Source organism: Fusarium poae (assembly GCF_019609905.1).
Source record: "Fusarium poae strain DAOMC 252244 chromosome Unknown contig_2, whole genome shotgun sequence".
Taxonomy (NCBI): Eukaryota; Fungi; Ascomycota; class Sordariomycetes; order Hypocreales; family Nectriaceae; genus Fusarium; species Fusarium poae.
This window is the reverse complement of record NW_025408660.1, coordinates 944,639-970,214: the sequence shown is the minus strand read 5'-3', so window position 1 is coordinate 970,214 and position 25,576 is coordinate 944,639. Positions and strand designations below refer to the sequence as shown.

The window sequence follows — 25,576 nt, the reverse complement described above, 5'->3', positions numbered from 1 at the left end:
CCCTACTACACGGGTCAATGATGCTATCTAAGCTCATCCGTATTCTCAGCTCGCTCAGGCAACAATAAGATAACACGTCACATGCACTGTATCAAGCTTAAGGCAAATCTACCCAGAAGTGTTACAGGAGTCTAAATTCGGCCTTAGACAGTGGGTTATAGTTTCTCTCAAGAGGGTGAAAGGTGAAATAGAGTTAACAAAACATAAGCTAATAAGATATAGAGAATTTCATTTTTTACCGAAAATGGGAGTAGGAGAGCTTCTTCTAGCACCGAGCCAGCCAGTAGGATGATCTGACTATCCAACAATCTCATAATGTTGTATCACAAAGACACATCGCCACGTGGGTGGTTCCCCGTATACAATCTGCAATCCAGCCAACCAAACCGCTTTTATGGATCCATTCCAGTTAGGTGCAAGAGGGAATGCTAGATATACATATCATCTCATCCCATCTCACTATCGTAAACCTACTTGCGGTAAGTGGTCCAAGCAGTATGCATACGGATCTTCTGACCGGCAGTAAACTCCTCATAGCAAACACTATAATACGTATTAGTAGTTAAATCTATTATATTCTTGGAAGTAACTTACTCATCAGAGTAGTCCATAAAGTTATGGATAGGGTCATCGCCAGCCTGGAAAGGGCAGCTGTCCCTTCGAGCAGGACATCCATTTGTTGCGCTAGCCTGGGCAGGGGTATCGCTAACGAGGTCTCCGTCCCTACAACCATCTTCGAATGTATGGAAGAGGTTAAACCAATGACCAACCTCATGGATAGCAGTTCCACCATGGTTAAAACGAGTTAACGATCCTCCGGGGACAGTCTCGGCGACGACGACGCAACCGTCAATAATAAAGGTATCAGAACCAGTTGAGATATTAGGCTCAGGGAAAGGGCAGTTTCCAAGAGCATACCGGCCCTTAACCTTAACTGCATCAGTGAAGTACAAATTCAGAGTCTTGTAATCACCCTGACGAAGCTGTCGCTTCATAGCAACCTCTTCATTTCCGTCAGCCCAGTCAGAGTTAGTGGTAAAAGTGGTATTAGTGAGGTTAAAGGTGATATTATGGGGACGATAAGCATCATTCAAGGCTTTAAACTAAGCTTGAAGCTTGTCCCTAGAGATATACTTTGAGGGGGCCGAGGATATAACATGGAAGTAGGTGTCGATGGTGATGGAAGATGTAGCGACTCTGGAGATGGACTCTATCTTCTTGAGGTTCTGAGCGTTCTGGACTTGCTCGGGGGTAGGCTCTGTGGCACAGCGAGGAGGAATGGCACGTCCTGCGAGGCCTGCGAGTGCGTTACCGAAGAAGAGAGCGAGAGCAAGCTTGGAAACCATAGTTGTGGTGATAAGATGAGACAAGACAGATAATCTGGTGATGATAATGCCTATAGTTGGGCCACTATTACTCCATATTTATACTTCTATGTTATTCTTCTCAAGAACGATATAGACCGAGCATGATCTATTTGTCTTACTATAAAATAGCGGTCATTTATACAAATACCATATTGAAATATTAGTGGAATTGAAGCTAATGCTGCCTTGGCGAGTCAGTTGGATGAATGACGCTAAAAGATGTGGAAATATGCAAAGCAAGGGAGAAATAAAATTAGAGAGCCTGCGTTATGGGTTGAGTCCAGCTGAGCAAGTATATAATAGGTATACAAAGCAAAGAGAAAGGAGTTTTTTTAAGACTTGGGGAAAGACTTAAACTAATTGGAAGTATTTTTATAGTAGTATATTATATTTTATAGCTGCTTATAAGATAAACTGTAAGTTTTTAATATCTAAGTATTGTGCTGTAGGGTAGCTCTTAGATTTTATCTCGGTGTTGATACCAAATCACACTATGAGAGCGATTTAGTACGTTGTGGGAGCATGATTTTATTATTAGGCTGCGTTGGCTGTTGCGCCTTACGGGCACAACAGCTGACTCAGCTCGGGTAAATCGGCTAAACTACGGATCAGGCATATCAATTAGCCGATCAATCCATATCCCGATGCCTTCATGCATCAGGTGTAGTGTGTATATATAGTCTAACCCGAACTCCAATATATCTATATTATAATATCCTAATACGGCAGCGAATTAAGTCCTTAACCCTGCCTCCACCTAAGCACTATACTAAAGATAACTATAGTATTTATTATCTTTTATCTATGTATTAGTTTGTTATGCTTAACTATAGCCTAATGAACCCCTATAGTTATTCCTGCCCTTGAAACCTTATCCAAGAGCTACCTGTTATGACCCCAGCGCGTTCCCTTCCACCAACCATTGTATGCACCACTAAACCAATCAGTGGCAGGACCCCGACTCACAGCTTCTCAACTGTGAGCCCGTTCATATATATATACATTTATTTAGCACTAGATAGAACACTTAGCTCACCAGCTATCAACAAGAGTTCTTTATCTGAATACGCCTAACCCGCTCTATTCACTCTTAAGAGACGTGACACTTCGCTCTGCTCAGTATCTGCGCCCTACGTCTCTGCAAACATAAACCAGTACGGACTAGTTTACCAGTTTAAAACCCCAACCGTCACATTGAAGCGCTTCTTGTAGTTTATGCCCGGTAAACCACGTCGAGTGGGGCACACCGCGATGAGACCCACACTTGACCAATCTCAGCGCGCTGTCCTCTCCAATTCCACTGTAGCTCCGCGAACCCTGAAAGCGTGCACAGACAACCACTCAACAGCATGCACGGGCCAGATTTGTTGTATTTCGTCGAATTACCACCACGACTGCGTACAGTAAGAGTGGGCTCATGGAATAACATTATAAGAGCTGAAAAATATATGATAGCTGAAAGCTGAAAGTTCTATGTGACTTGAGGGGTTAGATGATTGTCACCGCTATAATAGTGCCGATCTTTTCTGCTTTGAGGGGCATTTTTCCTGACCAAAATGGATGACGCATATTTTTCTGAGTCAACATGTCACGGGCTGAGTCCGGCGGTACGGGTGGACAGGGAACGCTTCGGGCGTAATAGGTTCTATTGCTACGGATAGGCACTGCAGGCAGGTCAGGCTCTATTAACAAGACGTAGCTCAAGGAGCTACGTTCAGGATCTGACTGGCGGTCTAACTAAGGTTACGGCGATAACGCTATCGCCACGTGATCTGATCCACTTGTGGCTCTAGGGTAGGTTGGTCTGACTTCGAGCTGTGACAGTGCCCCCCTCTTTAGCATCGAGCTCTGCCGAGACGGGCTACTGTGGTCCGGGCTTGTCAGGGTATCTCCTGTGGAAGTTCGCCACGATCTCTGCAGAATTCTCCACGTAGGCAGCAGGGACTTCTGTTGGGTCTGCATATCCGGCCCATTTCACAGTATACTTCAGCCTGGGGCGGCCTCCTCGGCCTCGTCTGTCCCATCGGGAATCCACAATGTCTTCAACCTCCCACTCTTCCACTCCTTCGGCTTCTACTGGCGGTGGCGGGTCTACGTTCTGACCGGGCAGCGGATTGGTGGCAGCTGGCTTTAGCAGGCTCGTGTGAAACACGGGGTGTATCTTCATGCTGGCGGGCAGTTCCAGTCGATAGGCGTACGGGGAGATGACCTTGCCGATCTTTAACGGGCCGATGTTCTTCCAGTCTAGTTTCTTCTGTGGCCTAAGGGTCTTGATATTCCTGGCGTCTAGCCACACTGAGTCCCCTACTTGGTATCGTCGGGCAGGTCGTCTGTGTCGGTTCGCTTGGGCTTCGTAACGGGCTTGTGCGGCAATGCTTTCTGATCTCAGGTGCTCTAGGATGTCGTTCATCGTCTTTGCGAACTGTTCTGCGTCTCTAGTGGCTGGGGTTCCTCTGACTGTAATCGTGGGTTCAAAGCCCATTCGCGGGTGGAATCCATAGTTTGCAAAGAACGGAGATACGCCGGTGGTTTCGGATTTCAGGGAGTTCGCTGCGAACTCGGCCAGGGGGAGCCATCGGTTCCAGTCGTCCTGTAGGTATGACACGTAGGCTCGCAGGTACTGTTCCAACACAGCGTTCAGGCGTTCAGTCTGTCCGTCGGTCTCAGGGTGGTAAGCGGTGGATAGTAGCGAGCTGATCGACAGTTGTTTGGTGAGCTTCTGCCAGAACTCCGCTACGAACTGGGGTCCCCGGTCCGATACTATAGTCTGTGGGAGCCCATGTAGCTTCCACACTTCCTTCAGGTAGTAATGGGCTGCGTCTTCGGCATCGCAGGTTCCTTTGCATGCGATGATATGTCTCATCTTGGTCAGGCGGCAGGCTATAATCAGGATGGCGTCATTTCCTTCGCTGGGCGGCAGATGTGTGATAAAATCCATTGACACATGTTGCCAGGCTCGTTCGGGGATAGGCAAGGGTTTCAGCACACCTTGCTTCGCTTCTCGGGCTGGGTTGGCTCTTCGACACGTATGGCAGTTCTTAACCCATTGTTCGATGTAGGCCAACATTCCGGGCCAGTAGTAATCCCGGGAAAGCAGGTCATAAGTGCGGGCACGACCTGGGTGTCCTGCTATAGGGTGTTCGTGGCAGGCTTTCAGCAGGGCGGTCTTGAGGGCGTCGTGGCTCGGGATATAGATGCGGTCCCGGTACAACAGTCGTTCCTGGACGATCTTGCACTCTGCAAGCGTAATCTTCGGGTGTCGCGGTGCGTCGGTCCTGAGGGCTTGTAGTATCGACTGCAGGTCTTCATCGGTCTGGTATCCTTCGTTCAGCAAGCGGTCGATCTCTTCTGGTAGCTCTATTGAGAGTGACGGCTCCTCGGGTGTTGGTGCGGGTTGGTTCTGTTGTAGTGGGTGGCGGATGCGGGCTCTCTGGACTCGTAGCGGCGGAAGTTGCCAGTTCTCTTTCTTTAGTACCACCTGGCTTTGGTGCGCTAAGCGCTCATCCCCCTCTTTAGGGAGGTCTTCTGACCTCCTGGTCAGGGCATCGGGTTTAACTCCCTGTTTCCCAGGTCGATATGTGATCTGGAAATTAAATCGGGACAGGAACTCAGACCAGCGGGCTTGTCGTCGGTTAAGTAACTTCGTCGTCGTAAAGTACTCCAGGTTCTTGTGATCCGTGATCACTTTTATCGGTGAGGGTGCCCCCTCCAGTTCGGGTCTCCATTCTTCGAAGCAGCGAATAATGGCCATGAGTTCCTTATCGTAGATCTCGTAGTTGCATTCCGTGGACGTATGCTTCTTGGAGAAGAAGGCTACCGGGTGCAGCCTTCCGTCATCGTCGTATTGCGACAGCACACCGGCGGATACATAGTCAGAGGCGTCTGTCTCCAGGATTACGTCCTTCGTCCAATCGAAGGGGCGTAAGATCGGTGCTGATGTGAAGGCTCCCTTCAAGTCTCGGAAAGCCTTTTCGCAGGTTTCGTCCCAGACGAACGGTACGTCTTTCTTTGTCAGGTGGTTCAACGGGGCTGTAAGCTTAGAGAAGTCACGGATGAACCTCCTGTAGAAGTTCGCAAATCCTGTGAAAGCTTGTACATCTGTCAGGCAGGTCGGGGTTTGCCAGTTCTTAACAGTTTCGATCTTTGCAGGGTCCATTCGGATGCCGTCTCGTCCCACGATAAGGCCTAGGAACTTGGTTTCCGTAACCATGAATTCGCATTTGGCTGGGTTTGCGAATAACCCGGCAGCTCTCAGTTTTTCAAGCACCATCTTTAATTGCTCGACATGTTCTTCTCGGGTCCGGCTATAGATCAGGATATCGTCCAGGTACGCAGTGCAGAATATATCCAGGTATTCCCTCAGCGCATCATTAATGTACCGCTGGAAGGTCGCGGGGGCTCCTGTTAGGCCGAAGGGCATAACCAGTGACTCATATAATCCGAATCGGGTGCGGAATGCTGTCAGGTACTCCTGGCCTTCCTTGATACGCAGATTATTGAAGGCCGATACGATGTCAATACGGGAGAAGTATTTCATACCAGACAGGTTATTCAGGGATTCTTTGATCAGGGGGGAGCGGGTAGCGGTCCTTAACCGTAATATTATTCAGGGCTCGGTAGTCCACGCAGAAGCGTAGACCACCGCCGGGTTTCTTGACGAATAGTACCGGGGAGGCTACAGGCGACGAGCTTGGGCGGATGAATCCTTTACGCAGATTCTCGTCTAGCCACTCTCGTAGGGCTGTCAGTTCGTTCCGGGACATTCCATACAAGGGTCCAAACGGCAGTTTTCCTCCTGGGGTTAGCTCGATGTGGTGGTCTCCAGATCGGTGCGGTGGTAGCTTCTCTGCCTCCTTAGGCGAGAAAACGTCCTGGAACTCTCGAAGTTCTTCCGGCAGCACGAATGCCTCTGGCTCAGGCTTAAGCAGGTAGTCCAGTTGCTTCAGGGTGACGGTGAAGAGGCGGTAACGGTCCTTCTGGCTGTATATTCGGGCGGTTCGCAGGGAAACCGGGAGGATATCCTTTCCCTCCAAGGCTGGTGGGATACTCCCTTTCATCTGGCGCATGAACTTCTTCGGGACGGTCTGTAAAGCCTTAATCCTTGTAGGCTTGGTTGGGGTGTTGCAGAATTTCTGGCAGTACGGGCTGTTAAATGTGAACGTGTGGGCCGCGAAGCCCACCTGCGGGTCGTGTTGCTTTAGCCAAGGCATTCCCAGGACAATAGGGTAGCTGGCTAGCTGGGTCACGTAGAAGATCATGCTCTTCTGCTCGTGATCGGCAATGCGGAGTCCGGCGCGGACGTAGTAGGCGACCTTCCCGCTCTCGGCAGGTCGCCCGTCGAACACTTCAATCTCGAAGGTTCTCTTCAGGGGTCTAAACTTCAGGTTCTGGGACTTAGCCCAGCTCTCGTCGATAAACCCTTTTCCTTCCGCTCCGCTATCGGTCATAGCGTAAGACGGAATTGGTTCTCTTCCGGCCACATTGAGGCTGGCAGGCAGTATCATCAGGTTCGAACGTTGGTTGTTCTCGTTCTCAATCGGGATTCCATGAACGGAGGCGGCGGACAGTTTAATCTTCGGTACAGTAGGTGCGGGGAGGGGAGCCTGGCGCCGACTTAAGACAGGCTCACCCCGTTTTCCTGGCGTCCTCGGGAGTGTCTAGATCGGCGGGAACTGGCGCGGCTGGATGTAGGCGAGTGTGGAGACGGGGGCTGGCTGGTGCGGTTGGGGCTATAAGCGAAGGTGGCTTGACGGAGCCTGGTTGGACGTGTGTCAGGTTCGGGACAGTCGCGGAGGTAGTGGTTGGCTGAACCGCAACGGAAGCACTGGTTGTTCTCCCGTCGTTGGTTAGGGCGGTTATAGCGGCGCTGATTGCTGAGGTCCATAGGTTCTCCGGCTGGTTGGCGGTTTTCGGGGGCTTCTCCCTCTACGAGGCGATGGGGACTTCTTTCGGAGTGTCTGGGGGTACTCCTTCAGCGGCATATTCGTCTTTCGTGACGCAGGCTGTGGCTCCGCTGCGAAGCGGCGTCGTCGGTTTTCCAATTCTTGTAGGAAGGTGGCTAGGTCGTGATATTTATAGCTAGGCGGTGGGTTGTGTATAAGCATTCCGCGTAGTTCTCGGGAGACAGCTTGTTCCAACAGGGTAGGGAGGGCCTCTTCTGACATTTCTCCTTCCAGCGCGAGGCGTTGGAACTCGGCGAAGAAGGTGCTGAAATCCTTGTGAGTCTGGCGAAGGCGGAATAATTCGGCGCGGGCATTATTGATCCGGTTCGGGTCTCCAAAAGCGCGTTCTAGTAGATCGATAATATCCTGGTAGTCGGGGAGTTGGCATTCACCAGCTTTAATGTGCGGTAGGACTTGTGCATAGGCGCGTCCCTTAAGACGGCCAGTTACATAGGACATTCGGGCGAGGCGTGTCGGGAATCGGTCGTGGTTAGCTTTTAGTTTTGAGTGTATCTGGGAGACGAAACGGCGTAGGTCGCTCCGTTCGCCCTCAAACTTGTCAGGGTCGGGTAATCGTTCGGTAAGACTGGTTGATTCGGTAGATCGGGAAGAAGGCGGAGGAGTCGTTCCCATAGGAGTCGCTACACGAAGCTCAGCGGGAGCGCTAGTCTCGGGGGTTCACGGATAGTAGGTACGGTAGGTCGGGTGGCATCGAGGGCGCGACGTTCGGCGAGGCGGGCCTCGAAGATGTCGTCGTCCTTCCTCTTTAGGGCCTTCTCGTGTTGTTGCTCAGTGTACTCGAGCTGGGCTCGGGCAAAGTTACGCTCAGTGGTGATTTGTTGCAGGGATTGTTCGAGTCCTTGATGTTTATCCTTCATGTTCTGGGTCTCATTCTCCAGCTGGGATATACGGTTCTGGGCGTTCTCGGCGTAGGTATAAACGTTCCGGAAGTATTCGAACCAATCGTCTAGGTGTTCCGGGGCATGGTCACGGAATGACTCGACGCTGTCCGGCAGGAAGGGCGGGAGCGGGCGGGCAGACATCGCGTTCGGTGTCCAACGGTTAGGAGCTACGTAGTGTCACGGGCTGAGTCCGGCGGTACGGGTGGACAGGGAACGCTTCGGGCGTAATAGGTTCTATTGCTACGGATAGGCACTGCAGGCAGGTCAGGCTCTATTAACAAGACGTAGCTCAAGGAGCTACGTTCAGGATCTGACTGGCGGTCTAACTAAGGTTACGGCGATAACGCTATCGCCACGTGATCTGATCCACTTGTGGCTCTAGGGTAGGTTGGTCTGACTTCGAGCTGTGACACAACATCGTATACATAACGTAAGCTGAAAAATAGCCTTTGTAGGATGACAACAATATGCCGTGTCATATATAGCAGGCACTATTAGGAGGGGTATAGGTAAGTTAACTTATTAGTTAAACCAATAGGTGACTAGATTTAGCTTATTAATACTGACCACTGATCGATAGCTAGGTAATATATTTTTAGCATGAGGGTGTATGTACTACGGTCCACTTGCACTCAATGGGATGGAGGACATTCCAGTCCTTAAAATGCTCCAACAGATATTCCATTCCTACCAGCACCCCAGCTGCTGGGTATCTTGCCAATAAGATTGAACGGGATAAGCACAGACTTTCGAAGATGGTTCGCTGGCTATGACACCCGGGCTGGCGACGGAGTGCTAATCGGCGCGACTGGTGCTTGCCCTAGCGGGCAAGAAAATGAGCTGTAACTGCCATAACAGCATGCCTATTAGGCGATATCCACAGGTCGAACCCCAGGTGTATTTTAGTAAGGGCATCTGAGAGCTCCTGCTTGATCTCATCTTTCTTAGACTTATACGTATCATCCAGCAAACGGCCTATCAATTGCCGTCTCCATGGTATCTAGTCAGATAGGTAAGGGTCAAGCTGCCAAGCAACCTACTGAAAGAATATATCGCTGAGGAAGGAAAAGGGAACATTGGTGTTAATCAGAAGTCCCAGGCTCAATTCTCGGATCGTCTTGACTCTGGTGCGCGGCACATTACTGCACTGCAAGCGTCGTCGCACAGGCGACAGGCCCAGTAAGGACTCAGCAGACTGTCGTTAGTTTCACAGACTGTCGTTAGTTTCAATCTCAGTAAGAAAAAGTCCATGGCGCCTGATCCAGCTCTTCTAACCCTTTGAGCCCTTCCGGGATAAGGACTCTTCCAAAACATATCGTTTGTTCCTCTACACTGCTTGCGGAAGATCTGCAACTGTAGGGTGGTCCGGCAATGCCGATTGCGTTGTCAGCTCGAATTGACACGCCAAATTCCTTGGTGGTTAGAGAAAAGAAAAAGGCAGAGGGTGGAGGCGAAGAAAGCATCATGTCACCAATGGAGGGCTTGATGGATGACTTTGATTGGCTGGGGTTACTCACCAGCCAGGTTCTGGGTAAGCTGTGAAAGCGCGGTCGACGGTTTGGCAGTATGGAGGCTAGATGGCATGTTATATATCAAATCTATTAAATGTTATTTTAAATTGAGGATCTCATATTTGTTTGACTGAAATAAAATTTTGGCATATTTGTTTGATTTGTTTGGCAATTTGTTGGATTGGATTGGGGGCTGCGCTGCCGACGGATCACCGGGAAATCCCTTAACTTGGTTAGACTAACTAGATCAGATGCTGAAATAGTGGGGATGCTGGCGTGAGTTTCATGAGTTAACTCAAATTCCCAGGTATGTTAGAGTCTCAAAATATAACCGTCTAGTTGTGGCTTCTTATCCCCCCCGCTCTCCCTCCATTGACTGCCCTTTCTCAAAGCTAAACCCAAAGCTTTATTCTACCATTACCCTTGCCTGTACTCATGAGTCTCTAACCTTCATTTCCCTCAAATTTACCTATTCTGGGTGCTGCGGCATTGTAAAAAGATTCTTTACGGGTCTCCCCGAACTTCATCATGGCTGCTGTTCTTCCATCAGAAGAAAACAGTTATTTTGCCACGTCTGGCCTGCGACGCTCACATTCTCATTTCAACTTCATCTCTTCGGCTCCTCCATATTTCCCCTCTTCTCACCTGAGCGAGCATTACCAGCCTGCTTCTAAGTCTTCTGCCGAACTCAACTCACCATCTACTTCCTCGTCTCCCCATACCGCCCATGCCGACTTGGTCGGCCTCTCTTATTCATCTACTCCTACTACTAACCTCTCTATTACCTATGACTACGATGCTATTGGTCTTGTTGAATTACCCGAAGGTAACTTCACGTTTCTATCCTTTGCGCAGGAGAAGCTCTGCGTTCACCCAGAGATCCGTCCTGATACGCACTACGATGACAACCTAGAGCTACCCCCAAGCCCCCGAGAAGGCAACTCTTATGCTGTCTCTCTTGCAGAACACGAGAGCTCTGAGGAGGTCTCTCATGAAACATCAGGACCCGAAACACCGGAGCACGGAAAATCCCAATACGCAGAGGACGACACTGCAGTCTCAAGTAGGCCGTCGCGCCAAGTCGATTACCTGTCCAATGAATGGAGAGAGGAAGATATCTGGTCCTCATGGAAATACGTTGTAACACGGAGGGGAGAGCTTCCCAACAGCGCTCGATTGGAAAATGCTTCTTGGAGGGCATGGATCAAGGCCAAGAACAACCTCAAGACCACCCCCCCCGAATCCATCAATTGGTTTGCCTCCCTATAGTGCTCCCTTTATCTCCATTTAAATACTTATATCTACAAGGCTCAAAGACTGTGATGTCACCTGGCTCTACGGCCCTCTGCAGCCAGGACCAAAGAACCTCCACCCTACCTACACGGAGCCCTTGAGCATGTCGCTGTCAAATACCGACCCACTCCTCAACCCCAACAAGAAATCCATTCTGAAGAAGAGAAGAATATCTGAAGTTATGTTTCAGCGATCGCTGTTCACGGCCTCATTATTAAAGCAAGCCACCACAGCTGTGAAGGCCCAGGAGACCCAAGGAATCCTCCGACTTTACCTCGGTCGTTCGTCAACAGACTGCTTCGCCTACCCATTTGCATCATGTCGATTGAGTGAAGAAAGAAAGAGCGTCGCTCCTTCGGTAGAGTTATCTACAATTGTTTCCCCCAGCTCTGAGCGAAAGCACGTTCATTTCAATTAGCAAGTTAAGCAGTGCATAGCTGTTGAAGCGAAGGATAATGAAGACATGATCAATGACCACTACAGTTTTGATAGTGACTTATATCACGGGGTTATGATAAGGCGGGTCGGGGCAAAGAAGAGGCCCATATCCCGACGCAAGACTTTGAAGCCAGAGCTAGCAACTGAAGGAAAAACACTTGCGATGCTGCCTTCCACTACCCTTAAATACCGCGAAGACACTCCTGAGTCGCAAGAGACTGCTATGAAGCATGCCTAAAGTCTACTCATCCCCCCTTCCTATCCACAAGAGACCCCACGACCTGTCAGGCAGTCAGGCAGGTTCTTTTCGTAGAGGAAGAGATAATAGCCTCGATAAAGTCTTGTTAAACCCCCCCCCCCCCAAAATGAGGATACCAATGGCGATCCGAGTAGGTTCCCCCTCATCGGGCAACCTTTGTGAGGAGCCTATAGGGATGCGACACACTCCGTCCGGTATGTTTATGCTTTATGAGGAAAACGGAATAAAATACAGGGATGGCATATTTGGCCACGTTATTGATACGGTCAACACTGCTCGCGATATAGCCCACGTTATCTGGAACATTGGCTGGAGGAAGTAATAATCATACAGGCTTTCTACTTTCATTTAGCGATGCAGTTGACATTTGAACAAGTCGCAAGCTTGTGACTTATATTATTGAATAGTGGTGAAAATGAGACCGGCTAACCGGATGACCGAACTACCGGTCAGCGCTCATCCTGGATAGGGACAGGCGGTGGTTCAGACGTGGAGTTTTACGTCAAGGGATTCGTTGACGGTAAACCCCCATCACGCGGCCATGAGGACTATACATGCACCAAACGAGCAGTTCGTCCAGCACCTTGTGGCTGCAATACCGGATGCTCTGACATCCCCCCTCATCAGCTTGTTAGTAGCCATACATAGTAGGTTCGCGCTGTCAAACCCTCAGGCTGGGGGTGGAGGGGATACATAAATACGCGGCCGATAATCGGACCTTATTCACTTGTAGTAGACAGTGAAAAAAGATAGGCTAACCACGTGTAAACGATACTGTTGGCCGGAAGATTTGTGCTGCTGCTTAGCGATATGCATAAGATAAGATAGTCCAGGCAGTTATTGCCTGAAAACAAAGGCCCAGGTTTTACTATAAATCCGTTTAGCGACTGACGGAATATAAAATAGTTCTTTATTAAAACACCGGAGACTTGTTGTGCCAAAATCTCTTACCTCTCCTTATTGGAGTGGTAGTAAGCGTCAGTTAAGCGACAGCTTGCATTGAAACCGGTCAACTAGTTTAGTGCATAGAAGCATGGCCCTCCCTGTATGTAAACCGAAAGACGGGGAACAGTATCGGCTTACCTTGCCCATCGATGAAGGCTCTTGCCACCTGGGGGGTAGAGACGCCGACGACTAAATATCGCACAAATACAAACCGCTTCCGACACTCGGAAGTAGATCAAGAAGGAATTCTTTTGGGGTCTTGTATACAGGATATTCCAACGACGTGGACAGTAGAGTGCGTATTACGGACCAGCTCGGCGGATACTCATGTTCAGCCGATGCGGCAACCTATCCTTGATACACTACTGCCCCGACATGTTGAGTGGCAGCGACAGCGCTTGGTGGATTAAAGCCGGGGGGTTCCGTCACGATGAACGCAAGCTCGTCCAGCAACAGCACATTCCTGGCTTCTGCTGTATTCTCACCAGGAGCGTCGAGTGCAGAGAGGGAGGGAGACTTGCGGATTAAGAAGCTGCATCAGGCTCCGTATACTCCCCGTCATGTTAAGGTCGGCGTCATCGTGGCCCGGCAGGCCCAGCAGACCCAGCTGGCCTAGCGAAAAGCTGTAGCCCCTGAATAGCGTGACGCTGAAGAGTGATCGATCGCGCACGTTCGGTTTGTCTTCGTCGAACCCGCGATCCCCCTCCCCCCGCTTCCCCATACAGTCAGATGATTGCGCCGAACTGATATACATCATCCAGCAGTACGAGTACCGGCATAAAGCAATACGAATTATCCGTCGACGAATGTCATCCGGCAACTCGACCAACCGCTAGTCGCAACTGTAATGCTCGATTATCATTATCTCACGATGACCGACCGACCCCGCAACGATCGACCACCGGTAACCAATGCTTCCAAAGACGTCAGGGCTGCGGCAATCGACATTATCACCGACACTCTTGCAACCCCCGATATGACCGATACCGCGTTCATGACCGCGATAACTATAATAGCCAGGACAGCAGTGCTCGGCAGACGTCGTCGAGTAATGCTGTCCGAAAGCCGCATCGTACAAGGGAAAGTGTCTATATCGCCGCAAAGAACTGGAAACGAATGTATATTTAGAGAAAACGTGCGGGATCGTGTAGCCCTGGGACATAACTACAACGGCTCTGAGCTGACCCTATCGTTAACCGTACAGGTCTGAAGAAGTCCGGACCCTTAGCATCGGCAAGGGACATCGGCATCGTACTGGATGGGTCGTGACGAAGTACGTCGAAATTCGAGCCTTCTAACCTATATAGCAGCAAGTATAAGGGATAGTAGCTTCCCAATCTGTGCCCTGTCGTGTGAGCATGGGAGCCCCAACGCAAAGAAACTGCATCCCGTGAAGACTGAACGCTGTTACAGCTGTGCCGACAGATTTCGCGTTGCAAAACAAGCTACGCTGACACTTACTATTGTTTTCTTATGTACTTTACTGGAATAAATCCAGGTCCAAGCCTTCCAATTATCTCTATCTTCAACCAAATATCCATACGGATTAAATCTCAATGTATCAAAAATAAGTTTCTCTCAATAACTTACTTTCCCACCAAGAACATCCGCTGTGACTGACAGGGCAATAACCAAACTCTATAATGAGGGTTATATAGAAGAAGCTTCCGAGCTGTATGCACCGTAGCTGTTTCTTCCTCCTGCAACCATCGATCCACCAAAATCGTGCCGATACCAACATACTCCATACAGTCAGTCAACCGTGGTCCCTCCTTTGATCCATAGCACTAATCGTGTCGCAGATGTGGTACATCTACCCCTGATCTGCCCGGCCAGATTACGTACGCCGCCGGAGCCTGTCGATGGGAACCGACATCTTTTATGACCGCAATAATGCCGTCAGGTTAGCCGCCTTCGGTTGCCGAATTCTTCTGCTTCTGTTGGAGGAAGAAGAGTCTGACAAGGAAGCAGAGTCTGAGAGAGGTTATCTCTACAAGGAGCTAGAGGCCCTGACGAGTTTGCAAGAGAAGCTTGTATTGAACAAGCCAAGGAGCAAGGAAGAGGAAGATTTCCTCGACGCGGGGTACATCGGATTTTGGCCAATCTGCCTATCGAGGCAGGTTACTCATGTCATAGATGTCCTCAACCGAAGGGTCGAGGTCATCGATATGAGACCGTGACATGCTGGTCGTGGCCTAAGACCAGGAGTGCACGCTGACAGGTGCCGTGTGCGGAGGTGACTGGGGAATAGGGACGGGGGAACCGAAGGTCAATGGGTTCTGTCGGGGTGATTTGTAACGTTAAATTGAAGCAGGGCCGAATCCAAAGGATTCGTGCAATTGATCCGGATCACGTGCGGACCCGTCATCTCAATCTGCCCTACCCTAGAGAGTAATAAGTTGTTATTAACTGTGTTATCAACTGGTTACGCTGACACTCACGGTTGGGATGCAAAGTGGCGACTAAGCGAGTCCTGTAGGGATGGATGGGTGTCTCTTTATAGTGTAATCTTTTAGGTTAATGAAGAGGAAGTGTTTAACAACTAACCTGTTAAAAGATAAAAGGCTTTTATATTAATCATTATGAATGTTACTTTATGACTTTTAGCACATACTCCTAGTCTAGACCGGACCTTTATTAGAATTCAGGTTCAGAGACTGTATTCATCGTTGCATTGATTTAATATGTACATCTTGGGATTTACTCCATGGAAAACTCTAAAACTGGAGTCCTATAAGCACTCCCAGCTGCTCCAAGGCCTTGGGATTCGATTACGATGGATTTTCATCACCAAGCTACCCTTGACGGGAGAACGCTTAACAGCATGCAAATGGCTTACCACAAGAGATCCAACCGGACAGATGATCGATATCCACTTTCAAATTCTGGCAAGCACTGATGTCATACCTAGCTGGGACTCAACCACTGTCTTGCTGTATGCAGCATTATGACCACATGTCGATAGACATACTGAACAGGTGGACCGAGCAAGTAAGTACTGGGATAGCTTCTATAGGCAGGTCAATTAGGTTAAGAAGCCATCTGCTACTCGACTTACTTGCAATGCCGCCTACGATAAGATATTGCAATAAAACAGCCGACACACAAACTCAACTTCAAGTTCATCGGACCCTAGGAGATACTATGATAAACCGGAGGCGATAACTAAGAAACTGGACTCGCCATTGAAAACCAGGATCCACGCAATGTTTCCTATTTCCTTACTCGAACTAGCAGCCGACATGATCCAAGTCGAGATCGGCAATGAACCAGAAGAAATCAATAGACGAGAAGCCAATAAAGTCAAGGAGATTAAGGATAAATAGAGAAGAACTGCCCAGTATAATAAAACGGAAATACATCGGGGCCGCCAGAACGCCGAGGCAGTACCTGTCGACTGCCAGAAGAACTTCCAGTCAACAGGCTTTTTAAGTAAGGGACCTTATTGGCGTTCTAGAGAGCATCCCAGTTAACTGGCTTTTTAAGTAAGGGATCTCATTGGTGTTCTGGAGAAGAACCCAGTCAACTGGCTTTTCAAGCAAGAGACCTCATTGGTTATTCTAGAAAAGAACCCAGTCAACTCGCTTTTTAAGCAAGAGACCTTATTAGTTGTTCTGGAGGAGAACCCAGTCAACTCGCTTCTCAAGTCAGAGACCTTATTAGTGTTCTAGAGAACAACCCGGTTAACTCGCTTCTCAAGTCAGAGACCTTATTGGTGTTCTAGAGAGCATCCCAGTTAACTGGCTTTTTAAGTAAGGGATCTTATTGGCGTTCTGGAGAGCATCCCAGTCAACTGGCTTTTCAAGTAAGGGACCTTATTGGCGTTCTGGAGAGCATCCCAGTTAACTGGCTTCTTGAGTAAGATACCTTATTGGCGTTAAAAGAGCGCCGCTTAGTTACCCTATAGGGCTTAAGGGCTATACCTTAAAGAGCGGGGAGATCGTTTTGCGACTTGACAGCCTGTCTCTGCGCAAGCGTAATATGTAAACCCCCACTATTTCCACTAATAGGTACCTAGGCAGTTATTTACTCTGCACGAGTTGGATGTATTTGACTTGTATCGATTCTACGGCAGGCATCCTTGGCCAAAACAGGTCTGCATGGATTTACCAAGTTTATTTAGAATGGTTAAGGATATTGTAATGCAGACTGGGGAGCAGACCTAGACGCAATAGGATCGACTATGGGATATATATATTTTATCTTGGAAGTGGTGTGGTTGGCTGAGGTTCAAAACGTTAAAATACATTCGCACTATCAACATGTGAAGCTGAACTTATGGCTTAGACACATGCAGCAAAGGAAGCAATGTGGCTACGGAAACTGTTACAAGATTTAGTCGTTAAAATCCGAAGAACGGACCGATCTAACTTTGACTATTGTTTTCGGAGACAACCAAGTAGCTATCGCACTCACGAAGAATCCATAACATCAAGGAAGAACAAAGCACACAGCCATCAGAGAACACTACTGCAGAGAGCTTGCTGAAGCAGGGGACGTCAAATTCACATGCATACCGACACACGAACTAGTGGCCGATGGGCTGACAGGAGGACCATCAGTCTTGAAGTTCGAAGAGTTCAGACAAGCCCTACGAGTCGTGACTGACCCAGGAATGTGAGGTTGGAACCAGTGGGAGCAGACTGACGAAGAAAACTGCTGGGACAGTATAGGGACCGCTTTTCCCAAGCTATTTTTTACCCACAACGGTGTTATTACGCTCATTTGGGCTTTTTATTCTGTACTGAGAGTAGTGTGAGATGGAAGGAGATAGGACTTGAAGCTGTATGACCTTGGATCGAGTGGGACCACCGATCACGTTGCCGCATCTGCTGACAAATTTCTACGTGATGGCAAGGCTGGCTAGCCTCGTCTCAACGAGCGGCCACAACATGATAAGTCAGCAATTCAATGGCGGTACCTAAGCAGTGGCAGTAATTATAGGGCCGATGACCCTACATCAGTACTCACGTGATTAGTGGGTTCAGCACAGCTCCTTCTGCGCCGTGCCGCGCCGTACCAATTTATCCAACACAACAACCTTCGTGGTCGGGCACACGTAGCTATTCCATCTTCAGAGCCGAACAGAAGCGTCATTACGCCGTTGCCACTTGCATTTCTCCTTCTTTTATACACAGCCGCAAGCATCTACACGCGCGAATCTCTACCTTACCTACAGCGGCCATCCCCGAATTGGCGCATCGTGCTGTGCCCATTACGTCATCGCCACATCGAACCTTCAGTGGGATCAAACCACCTGCCTACGCGTCACACATCAACAATCACCTACTTCAGTCATCTATCGCGTCAAACAATCGCATACGTTCTTCCAGTATGCATTATTATCTCCTGACTATTCCTGCGGAGATCAGGGACATCATCTAGAAGCTGGCGCTCCCTCCGCGGATACACCTATGCAGGTACTCCAACAGCCGAGCCCAGCTCCCTGGTCACTACATCGTGATCAGGGAGTCGCCGGTTATATTCCGCATATGCTCTGGTCTCAGAGCATACGCAGAAACCAGGTTCAAGAGGCTATCTCTGCGACACCACAAGTCCGCCAACCCGTTCGACCGATCAACGCTGCCGTATACCTACTATGATCCAAGAGAAGACATGGTGGTGGTAGAGACAGCTGCAGTCAGTCCCTGGACCTTTGCCGACTTCTCGGTCATTCAACACTTTGGCCATGTCATTTTCAATATGCAGAGGTTGTCATACGATAAACTTCCCGTCACCATCAACATCACCAGCAACCCTAACAATCGACCCGTGATGGTGTACTTGTTGGTCCCTACCATGCAGTACCCACCTGCCGGTCATACCCACCTACCGGTCAGCGAAAAAAGAAATTCCCCATACAAAATGTCCAACTTCGCTTGCACAGTGCTTGGCCAAAATTGAAGTTATTTACATGGAACATATTGTGTCTTACTGAGAGTTTCATGTTGTTTCATATTGGCATGTTCATTTGTATTTTACACAAGCAGTTTGGTCGCATGGCACTAATGTAAAATTTCTCGAAATGTCTCCTTCATCACCCAGCCTCCCCGAAATTTCATCAAACTTTTATCTGTAGCAGCTTCCTTTAATCGCCTTGAAAATGCCTCAACAGTCTTATACAGAGAATGATGTCATTGAAGCTATACTGGATGTTACAGATAATCACCTCTCGCAGCACCAGGCCGCCCAGAAGCATGGAATGCCCCAAACCACTCTGTCTGACCGATTAAGAGGCCTACCGTCAAAGTCCGAGGTCACCCAACCTGCCCAGCTGTTATACAAATCCCAAGAGGCTAGATTAGTTACATGGATACTTCGACAAGAGGCCTTGGGCTATGCTCCTTCCCACAGTCAAGTTCGCGCCACCGTAGCTGCCCCGTTGAGACAGCAGGGCCGGGAAAGGCCTATCGGTGTACACTGGCTAGCCAGGTTTATTAAACGCCATCCAGAGATCGATACGAAGGTAGGAAAACGCCAGGAAGCTGCAAGGTTCAATTCTTTTACCCCAATGGCTGTCAATTGGTACTTTGATATCCGGGAGAGAGAATATGGCTGGATCAAGCCTGAGAACACGGTTAATGTTGACGAGGGCGGTATCATGGCTGGATTTGGTGAGTACTGACCACTTCTGATACAAGACTTACCAACAAATTGCAAATCTAGGTTTGGATTCCTTGGTAATTGGCAGTAGCGATCCCAGGAGGAAGGCCTTCCTCAAAGGCTCGCAGTCCCGCACTTGGACTAGTTTTATCGAAGCCGTCACTGCAGATGGCCGTCTTCTAAAGCCGGGAATTATCTTCAAGGGCAAAGAACTTCAGAAGCAGTGGTTTATTGATGAGTTTAACAAGATCGCCGACTGGTATTATATCACGTCCGATAACGGCTGGACAGACAACCATATCGCGGTCGAGTGGCTCAAAGAGGTTTATCTGCCCCAAACTCAGCCAGCAGATGAGTCAGATGCAAGGCTTATAATATTAGATGGCCATGGGAGCCATGTATCTGTGGGTGTCTACCTGTTCTCGATCAGAAATACCGCTGACTGAAAATCCAGGATGAGTGGATGGCCACGTGTTTTTTGAACAACGTATATTGCTGTTACCTGCCTGCACATTGCTCTCATGGCCTACAGCCACTGGATAATGGTGTTTTCAACGCATCCAAGGCTGCATATCGAAAAGAACTCCAAAAACTGGCAAGCCTGACGGATTCTGCGCCGGTGGACAAGGTCAACTTCATCAAGGCTTATGCCAAAGCCAGGGAAGTGGGTATGACGAAGAAAAACATCCTTTCGGGCTGGAGAGTGACTGGAAACTGGCCGATCTCACGACGGAAAGCGCTCATGCATCCTGAGATTCAGCCAGACAAGAAGGAAACGACGCCTGGATCAGACGGCCACAGAGACGGGCAAGTCGACTCTGATAATACGCCAAAGACCAGCCGTCACATCAGAGACCTGGGGAAGAACAAGAGCCCCTCTACCAGAAGGCGGTATTCTGTGATATCAAAAGGGTTTGAAGCCCAAGAGTCCAAGATCGCCTCTTTGAGCACCAGAATAGCCAGCCTGGAGGAGGAAGTTGGCCGGTTGAGTAGAGGTAAGAAGAGAAAGGCGGTACCGAGCCCCAATAAGAAATTTATGACGCTGGCAGAGGCTTTAGCGGCTGGTGACACAATTTCAGAGCCAAACGAAGCAATTGAAGGGGCGGGTGTTGTTGAGGATGTGATCGAGGTGGGAGGGATGGAAGAGGATGAGAGGTCATATTCAGGGAGGGAAGAATTAGGTGTCGTACGCACCCGCACAGGGCGTGAGGTTAAGAGACCTAGAGAATACTAAAATAGATCCAATTTTGATCTGAACTCCAGTGATTAACTTATTTTTACTATTTTTATTAATTTTTTCCCATGAGGTTACAAACGCGCATTATGTATGGGGGATTTTTTTTTTCGCTGACCGGTAGGTGGGTATGACCGGCAGGTGGGTACTGCATGGTAGACTGCAATTTTCTTCGCAACATGTCTTTGTGTACACGAAAGGAATTGGAGACAAGCTTCTGTATGGAGCCGTGAGAAAGGCTGATGAGGTCATCTGCCGCAGGATTGACTGCAGAAATGAGCGCATGAAGCTCTGGCCAAGAACTGCAGTTGTAAGAGAGATTACGGACAGTCACGAGCTGAATAAGTGCCTCCAACGCTGCTTTGTGATTGATGGCATGTCTCAGAGTTTCTTCTCGTTTTGCCAGTTGCTTTGCAGCATGCATATCGCCGGCCTTGGCGAAAGCATCCTGAATCAGACGGTCACGCCGTTTTTTAATCGGATGTTCATGGGCTTCCAGCTCAATGCCGTGTATCTTGAGCAGATGATTCCGAAAGGTCGTTGAAACGGTCGTGGAGTAAGTCGGACTTACACAATGCATGCAGTAGTAAATCTTCTCATTTTTGCGACCGCAACGAGATGGCTCCGAATTGAGGGGCTCACGGGCGTGAGCCCAAGTATTTGCGGTCGTTTTACGCTTTCGAGCCATGCGCTCTTGGACATCGCCGCTTGAGAATCGAGGGTTCGTGCTGAAGATTGAGGAAGAGCACAATTCGCTTGTGGACACTGGAATCCCCGCAGGGTCAGTGGAAGTGGATGTCATCAGCGAGGACATACGCAGCGTCCTTACACAGTGGTGTTGGAATTAAAGAAAGAGTGGAGAGTTGGAAAATCGCCCCTGAACGGGATTACTACAGGGATCAAATTTTTTCCGCCGTATTGCCATACTTATGGAATACGACATCCCCGTATGGAATATGGATTAACGCGTATGGATTATTCCATATGGATTAATTAATCCATACGCGTATGGATAGAAAGCCTGATTGGTAGATAGATTCCCCACCCTGCCTTGTATTGAGCTACCTGGCACCGGATTCTGGGAACATTGCTACAATACTTAATCAACCTTGCCAACGCAACTAACTCAATATCGTGATAATATTGAGTTGGTTGATTAGTAAGAATAGGCTCCGTTGAGTTAGGTTGAGTTAATTGGCAACCTCTTGGTTGACGTTGTGTTGATCGCCACCCTGCTCATAGGGCCTATAGCTGTGCTAAGCTATCCACGTATCCCGCTTTTCGTCCACTCTACACAAAAGAAAGCCCTACTGCTCTTCCCAACCTTTCTTTTCTAGCCCCATTTGTAAATGCGGGGGAAACAATTCCAAGAGCGGTCGTTACCGAGAGCTAACAGAGGGAACACACTGATAACTAGACACGGCAGAGGGCCAGAAGAGGTGTACCATTATACGAACCATAGGAGGGCGCTTATCTCATGATGAGAAAGAGAAGAGAGAAAAGAAGACAAAAGTCATGTCGCGAGTAGAGAAAGGTTTTACTCAGGAAGAAGAACATCTGTGAGAGAAACCGTACTCAAGAACTTTCTAGCGCGGAAGTAGCTGGAACGAAGCGGTAGAGGGGCTGTGTCTCTAAACCTATTCCAATAGGAATGGGCGGAACACGAAACCTCATAACACTCAGCCAGGACGTCGAGATCATGGAAAACAGCATCTGGTATGGACGGTTGAAAATCAAGACGGAGGGCGGCAGAGAGATGAGGAGACGAGTCGGGGACGTAGCCAAGATCCGGCAAAGAAGGGCGGGTTCGATCATGTACGATAGAGTCCAAACTAACACATTCGTGCACAGTGGTATGATGTAAATACGAATTGAAAGTCAGTTGTAAAAGACTACCATTTGGGGAACGATCAAAGACGCGAGCGGTGTAGACGGGACGTAACCTATGTCCAATTGAGGAGGCGAGTTGAAGTAACTCAGAATAACTGAATTTCTCCATGGCGAGGGGAGAGGACGAGGAAACAACCGACTGCAGAGAGGAAAGGAATTGAGAGCGATGTCTCAAGTCGCAGAAACAACCAGGTTCATTAAGTAGATTGGTATGATCTAACTCATGAGAAGACTTTCTGAACGGTAGATGTTCTGAAGGTAGGTTAGGAAACATGTGATCGGAGACACGGCGAAGATGTCGAAATAAAGACGGAGAAGTAGACCATTCGTATAAGAGACGAGATCGTGACCATCCAATTTCAGGGAGATCCATGCTTTTCAAACCAAACAGATTCTCTGGGTCAGTTGTCAAGAGAGGAGGTTGTAAGAAGCGAGTTTTCCCCTGATGTTCGAAGTCGCCAAGACACATGAGGTGCTGATAGAGTGACGAGGCAATAGGAAAGTCGAGGCGTTCATAGAGGGCGAAAGGCAGGGCGTTGACGCGAGCATCGGAGACGGATTCATCCGAGAGATGGTGTACGTGATAAACACGGTACCACCACAAAACGTAATGATAGAATTCGTACTCAGGCAATGAGACGTCGGAGCGGACCATCGCAGGTAGGGCGAGGTATTCATCTTGTACAAGTCCAGAATATCCAATAGCAGAGGGAAGGAACCCGAAGGTTTTCTTCTCAGGAAGAGTGGAAGTGGGAGGGACCGAGGGAGCAAGACGTACATCGTCCATTTCACCCCATCCCGTAATAGGAATAGCGTCAGACACTGCGCATGAAGAAAAACGAGAGGGTAGAGTTTTGGGTGGCGGTGGAAGAGATCCAGGTTTACCCTTTTCAACCTTCGCGTAATCCGTAGCGGGAGTCATGACCGGGGAGGAGTCGGAGGAGGAACATGCAGACAAATTCGATTCAGCGAACATTTGCGCGGAGGAGTACCAGTATTACAAACTGAGTTTTTACTATTAATAGGTTGCGGAGGATAGTTAGAAAGGCGGTGAATTGGGGCATTATGTCGAAATTCGCTCAGACCATCAGATCACGTGACAACTTATCCCCCGCGAAAAGCGGCCCGTGCGCAAAACCGTCATCACACGGCGATCAATAGCTGTCGACTCTGCAACGCTCCGTGGACCTATAGAATCGTGTTCACCGCAAAATAATGTGTTCAAGACTTTAATCACCCGTTAACCCACAGTTAGGCTACAGCTGTATCTTTGAGCTCATCCCCCGCCTATCTGTCCAGCAACAGCTCTCCAAAGTAGCCCTAACCGTCCTGTTGTAGGCTATGTATTGGTGCCACGCTTAGTCAGGCGGCGCACCTGAGTGCGCAACTTTATTTGGGCACCTAGGTGCCCATGTATTGGCCGCCCTAAATCTAGGACTTTCTGACTAATAACAGCCTAAACCCTGAAAGGAAGGGGCCGTCTCGCTTGATAACCCGTTCACCTGTACTACCGAGACCCGCCCGTGACACACTTGGTGTAATCGCCGTCTGTACGGTCGATTGAGCATTCATCTGAAAACCACCAGCTATACCAGAAAGCCTCATCTTCATGGCGATATCTATCACAGAAGTTCTTGCAAATTCCAGCGTTTTTTTTTTCACTTAGAAATGGTTGACGAAGAGCGTGCCTGTGTTGTATCCCTTCCCGGATCAACCAGCGACGAATTGTGCTTCTGTGACAAGACAACCCTGTTCCTTCAATGATTTCATAGTACTAGATGAAAGCGTCACGATCAATGAGTATTTTGATATGCGATTTGTCCCGATCGGACAAAATTGGTGGGCGCCCTGAGCGTTTTTTTGTCTTTGGCGGACTGTTGGTGTCTGTACCTCCGGATGACTCCGTAGATCGCGTGTCGCGATAAACCCGCGTTGTCTGCAATTGACTGGACAGAACGACCTGATTCATACATCGTTATAAACCTCGTTCTTTTATGAGGCGAATGATGTGTATTTTGCCTATAGCGAGGCATGATTTCATAGGAAAATAACGCGTTGAAGATATAGAGTCGTATTGTTGTTGTCGCGAAGTGCGGGGTTGGGCGGGAAATGTGTCGGGATTTTTGCACGGCCACTGTAGAGTCAACCTCATCTGGCTACCGCCCGACAGCCAGCTCAAAATTCAGAAGACAGCCAAGGTATCAGCCCGTTGTGCAACGGAGCCGTGCATGACGCCGCAGAGAGGGTTCACCAAAGCGAAGACCACAATTCTCAATCGAACGAGGGGAGATCTACGAATGGAGAAGAAGCTACCAGATGGAGTTGGCAGGCATTCTATAAAGGCCGACTCGGCTTTGCCTGGTAAGCATACCCGCCCGCTGTACGATCAATTATCATGGAAAGAGGCCAGCGTGCTGGCACAACTTAGAACCGGAATAGCGCGGTTGAATGGTTATCTATATCAGATCAGGGCAGCACCGTCGGATGAGTGCCCGTGTGGGCGTGCAAAAGAAACGGTATAGCATTTCCTCTTTCGATGCGTGAAATGGACATCACAACGTAAAGAGATGTTTCAGTGTACGAATGAGAAACGCGGTAACCTCTCCTTTCACCTAGGAGGTAAGGCAGCATCAGACGGTCAGAAATGGGCGCCGAACATGGATGCGGTACGGGCTACAGTCAGGTTCGCGATCGCCACAGGTCGCCTGGAACAGAGATGACAGGGACGCCCCTAAAATAGCAACATTTTATCAACACTAACCGATAACTCCCGACGCCCTCAAACGGTCAACAGCAGGCATCGCTTCAGCCGCCGAAGATAGGAAACTGAACACTTGGGGAAATGGGCTTCAAGTTGGCTTGCTACTACTAACATCTAGGAGGGTCGGGAAGAGCGGTGACTAGACTGGAAAGAACAAGACTAGATTCTCATGGGCTTGGCGAGAATAAGGCAATAACTAGCGAAGTGTATGTACCTTTAGCTTCAGAGCCCATTGGGTGTTGGCCTACCGGGCGTAATAGACTTGTATTAGTATTATACTAATTCAAACATCCCTTTAACACGCTTATGAATACTAATCTCATGACCATGGAGTCACAAGAAATTAATTTTGGCTTGTGCATGCGTTTTACTACTCTCTTTCTTTACAGGCTTAATAGAATATCGTGTTTGCGGCGTCTGCGGAAACATCC

General features: G+C 48.9%; 6 protein-coding genes across 6 annotated transcripts; 3 read left to right on the top strand and 3 right to left on the bottom strand.

Annotated features, from left to right (window-relative positions):
- Window positions 1–470: 470 nt before the first annotated feature.
- On the bottom strand, window positions 471–1,346 carry FPOAC1_013532 (uncharacterized protein; the record flags this gene model as incomplete). Its single annotated transcript, XM_044857873.1, has 3 exons — window positions 471–543; window positions 595–1,103; window positions 1,158–1,346. The coding sequence occupies 3 exons, from the start codon at window positions 1,344–1,346 to the stop codon at window positions 471–473; spliced, it is 771 nt and encodes a 256-aa protein (XP_044701255.1).
- An 8,904-nt stretch (window positions 1,347–10,250) lies between these two features.
- On the top strand, window positions 10,251–11,433 carry FPOAC1_013531 (uncharacterized protein; the record flags this gene model as incomplete). The annotated part of the gene is made up of 2 exons (XM_044857872.1): window positions 10,251–10,975; window positions 11,031–11,433. The coding sequence occupies 2 exons, from the start codon at window positions 10,251–10,253 to the stop codon at window positions 11,431–11,433; spliced, it is 1,128 nt and encodes a 375-aa protein (XP_044701254.1).
- Window positions 11,434–13,528: 2,095 nt separating this feature from the next.
- Window positions 13,529–13,867, top strand: FPOAC1_013530 (uncharacterized protein; the record flags this gene model as incomplete). Its single annotated transcript, XM_044857871.1, has 1 exon — window positions 13,529–13,867. One exon carries the CDS (start codon window positions 13,529–13,531, stop codon window positions 13,865–13,867), a length of 339 nt encoding a protein of 112 aa, XP_044701253.1.
- Window positions 13,868–14,519: 652 nt separating this feature from the next.
- Window positions 14,520–14,897, top strand: FPOAC1_013529 (uncharacterized protein; the record flags this gene model as incomplete). Its single annotated transcript, XM_044857870.1, has 2 exons — window positions 14,520–14,833; window positions 14,894–14,897. 2 exons carry the CDS (start codon window positions 14,520–14,522, stop codon window positions 14,895–14,897), a joined length of 318 nt encoding a protein of 105 aa, XP_044701252.1.
- A 5,640-nt stretch (window positions 14,898–20,537) lies between these two features.
- Window positions 20,538–21,308, bottom strand: FPOAC1_013528 (uncharacterized protein; the record flags this gene model as incomplete). The annotated part of the gene is made up of 2 exons (XM_044857869.1): window positions 20,538–20,540; window positions 20,613–21,308. 2 exons carry the CDS (start codon window positions 21,306–21,308, stop codon window positions 20,538–20,540), a joined length of 699 nt encoding a protein of 232 aa, XP_044701251.1.
- A 723-nt stretch (window positions 21,309–22,031) lies between these two features.
- FPOAC1_013527 (uncharacterized protein) lies at window positions 22,032–23,360 on the bottom strand (the record flags this gene model as incomplete). The annotated part of the gene is made up of 1 exon (XM_044857868.1): window positions 22,032–23,360. One exon carries the CDS (start codon window positions 23,358–23,360, stop codon window positions 22,032–22,034), a length of 1,329 nt encoding a protein of 442 aa, XP_044701250.1.
- Between the last annotated feature and the right edge of the window lie 2,216 nt (window positions 23,361–25,576).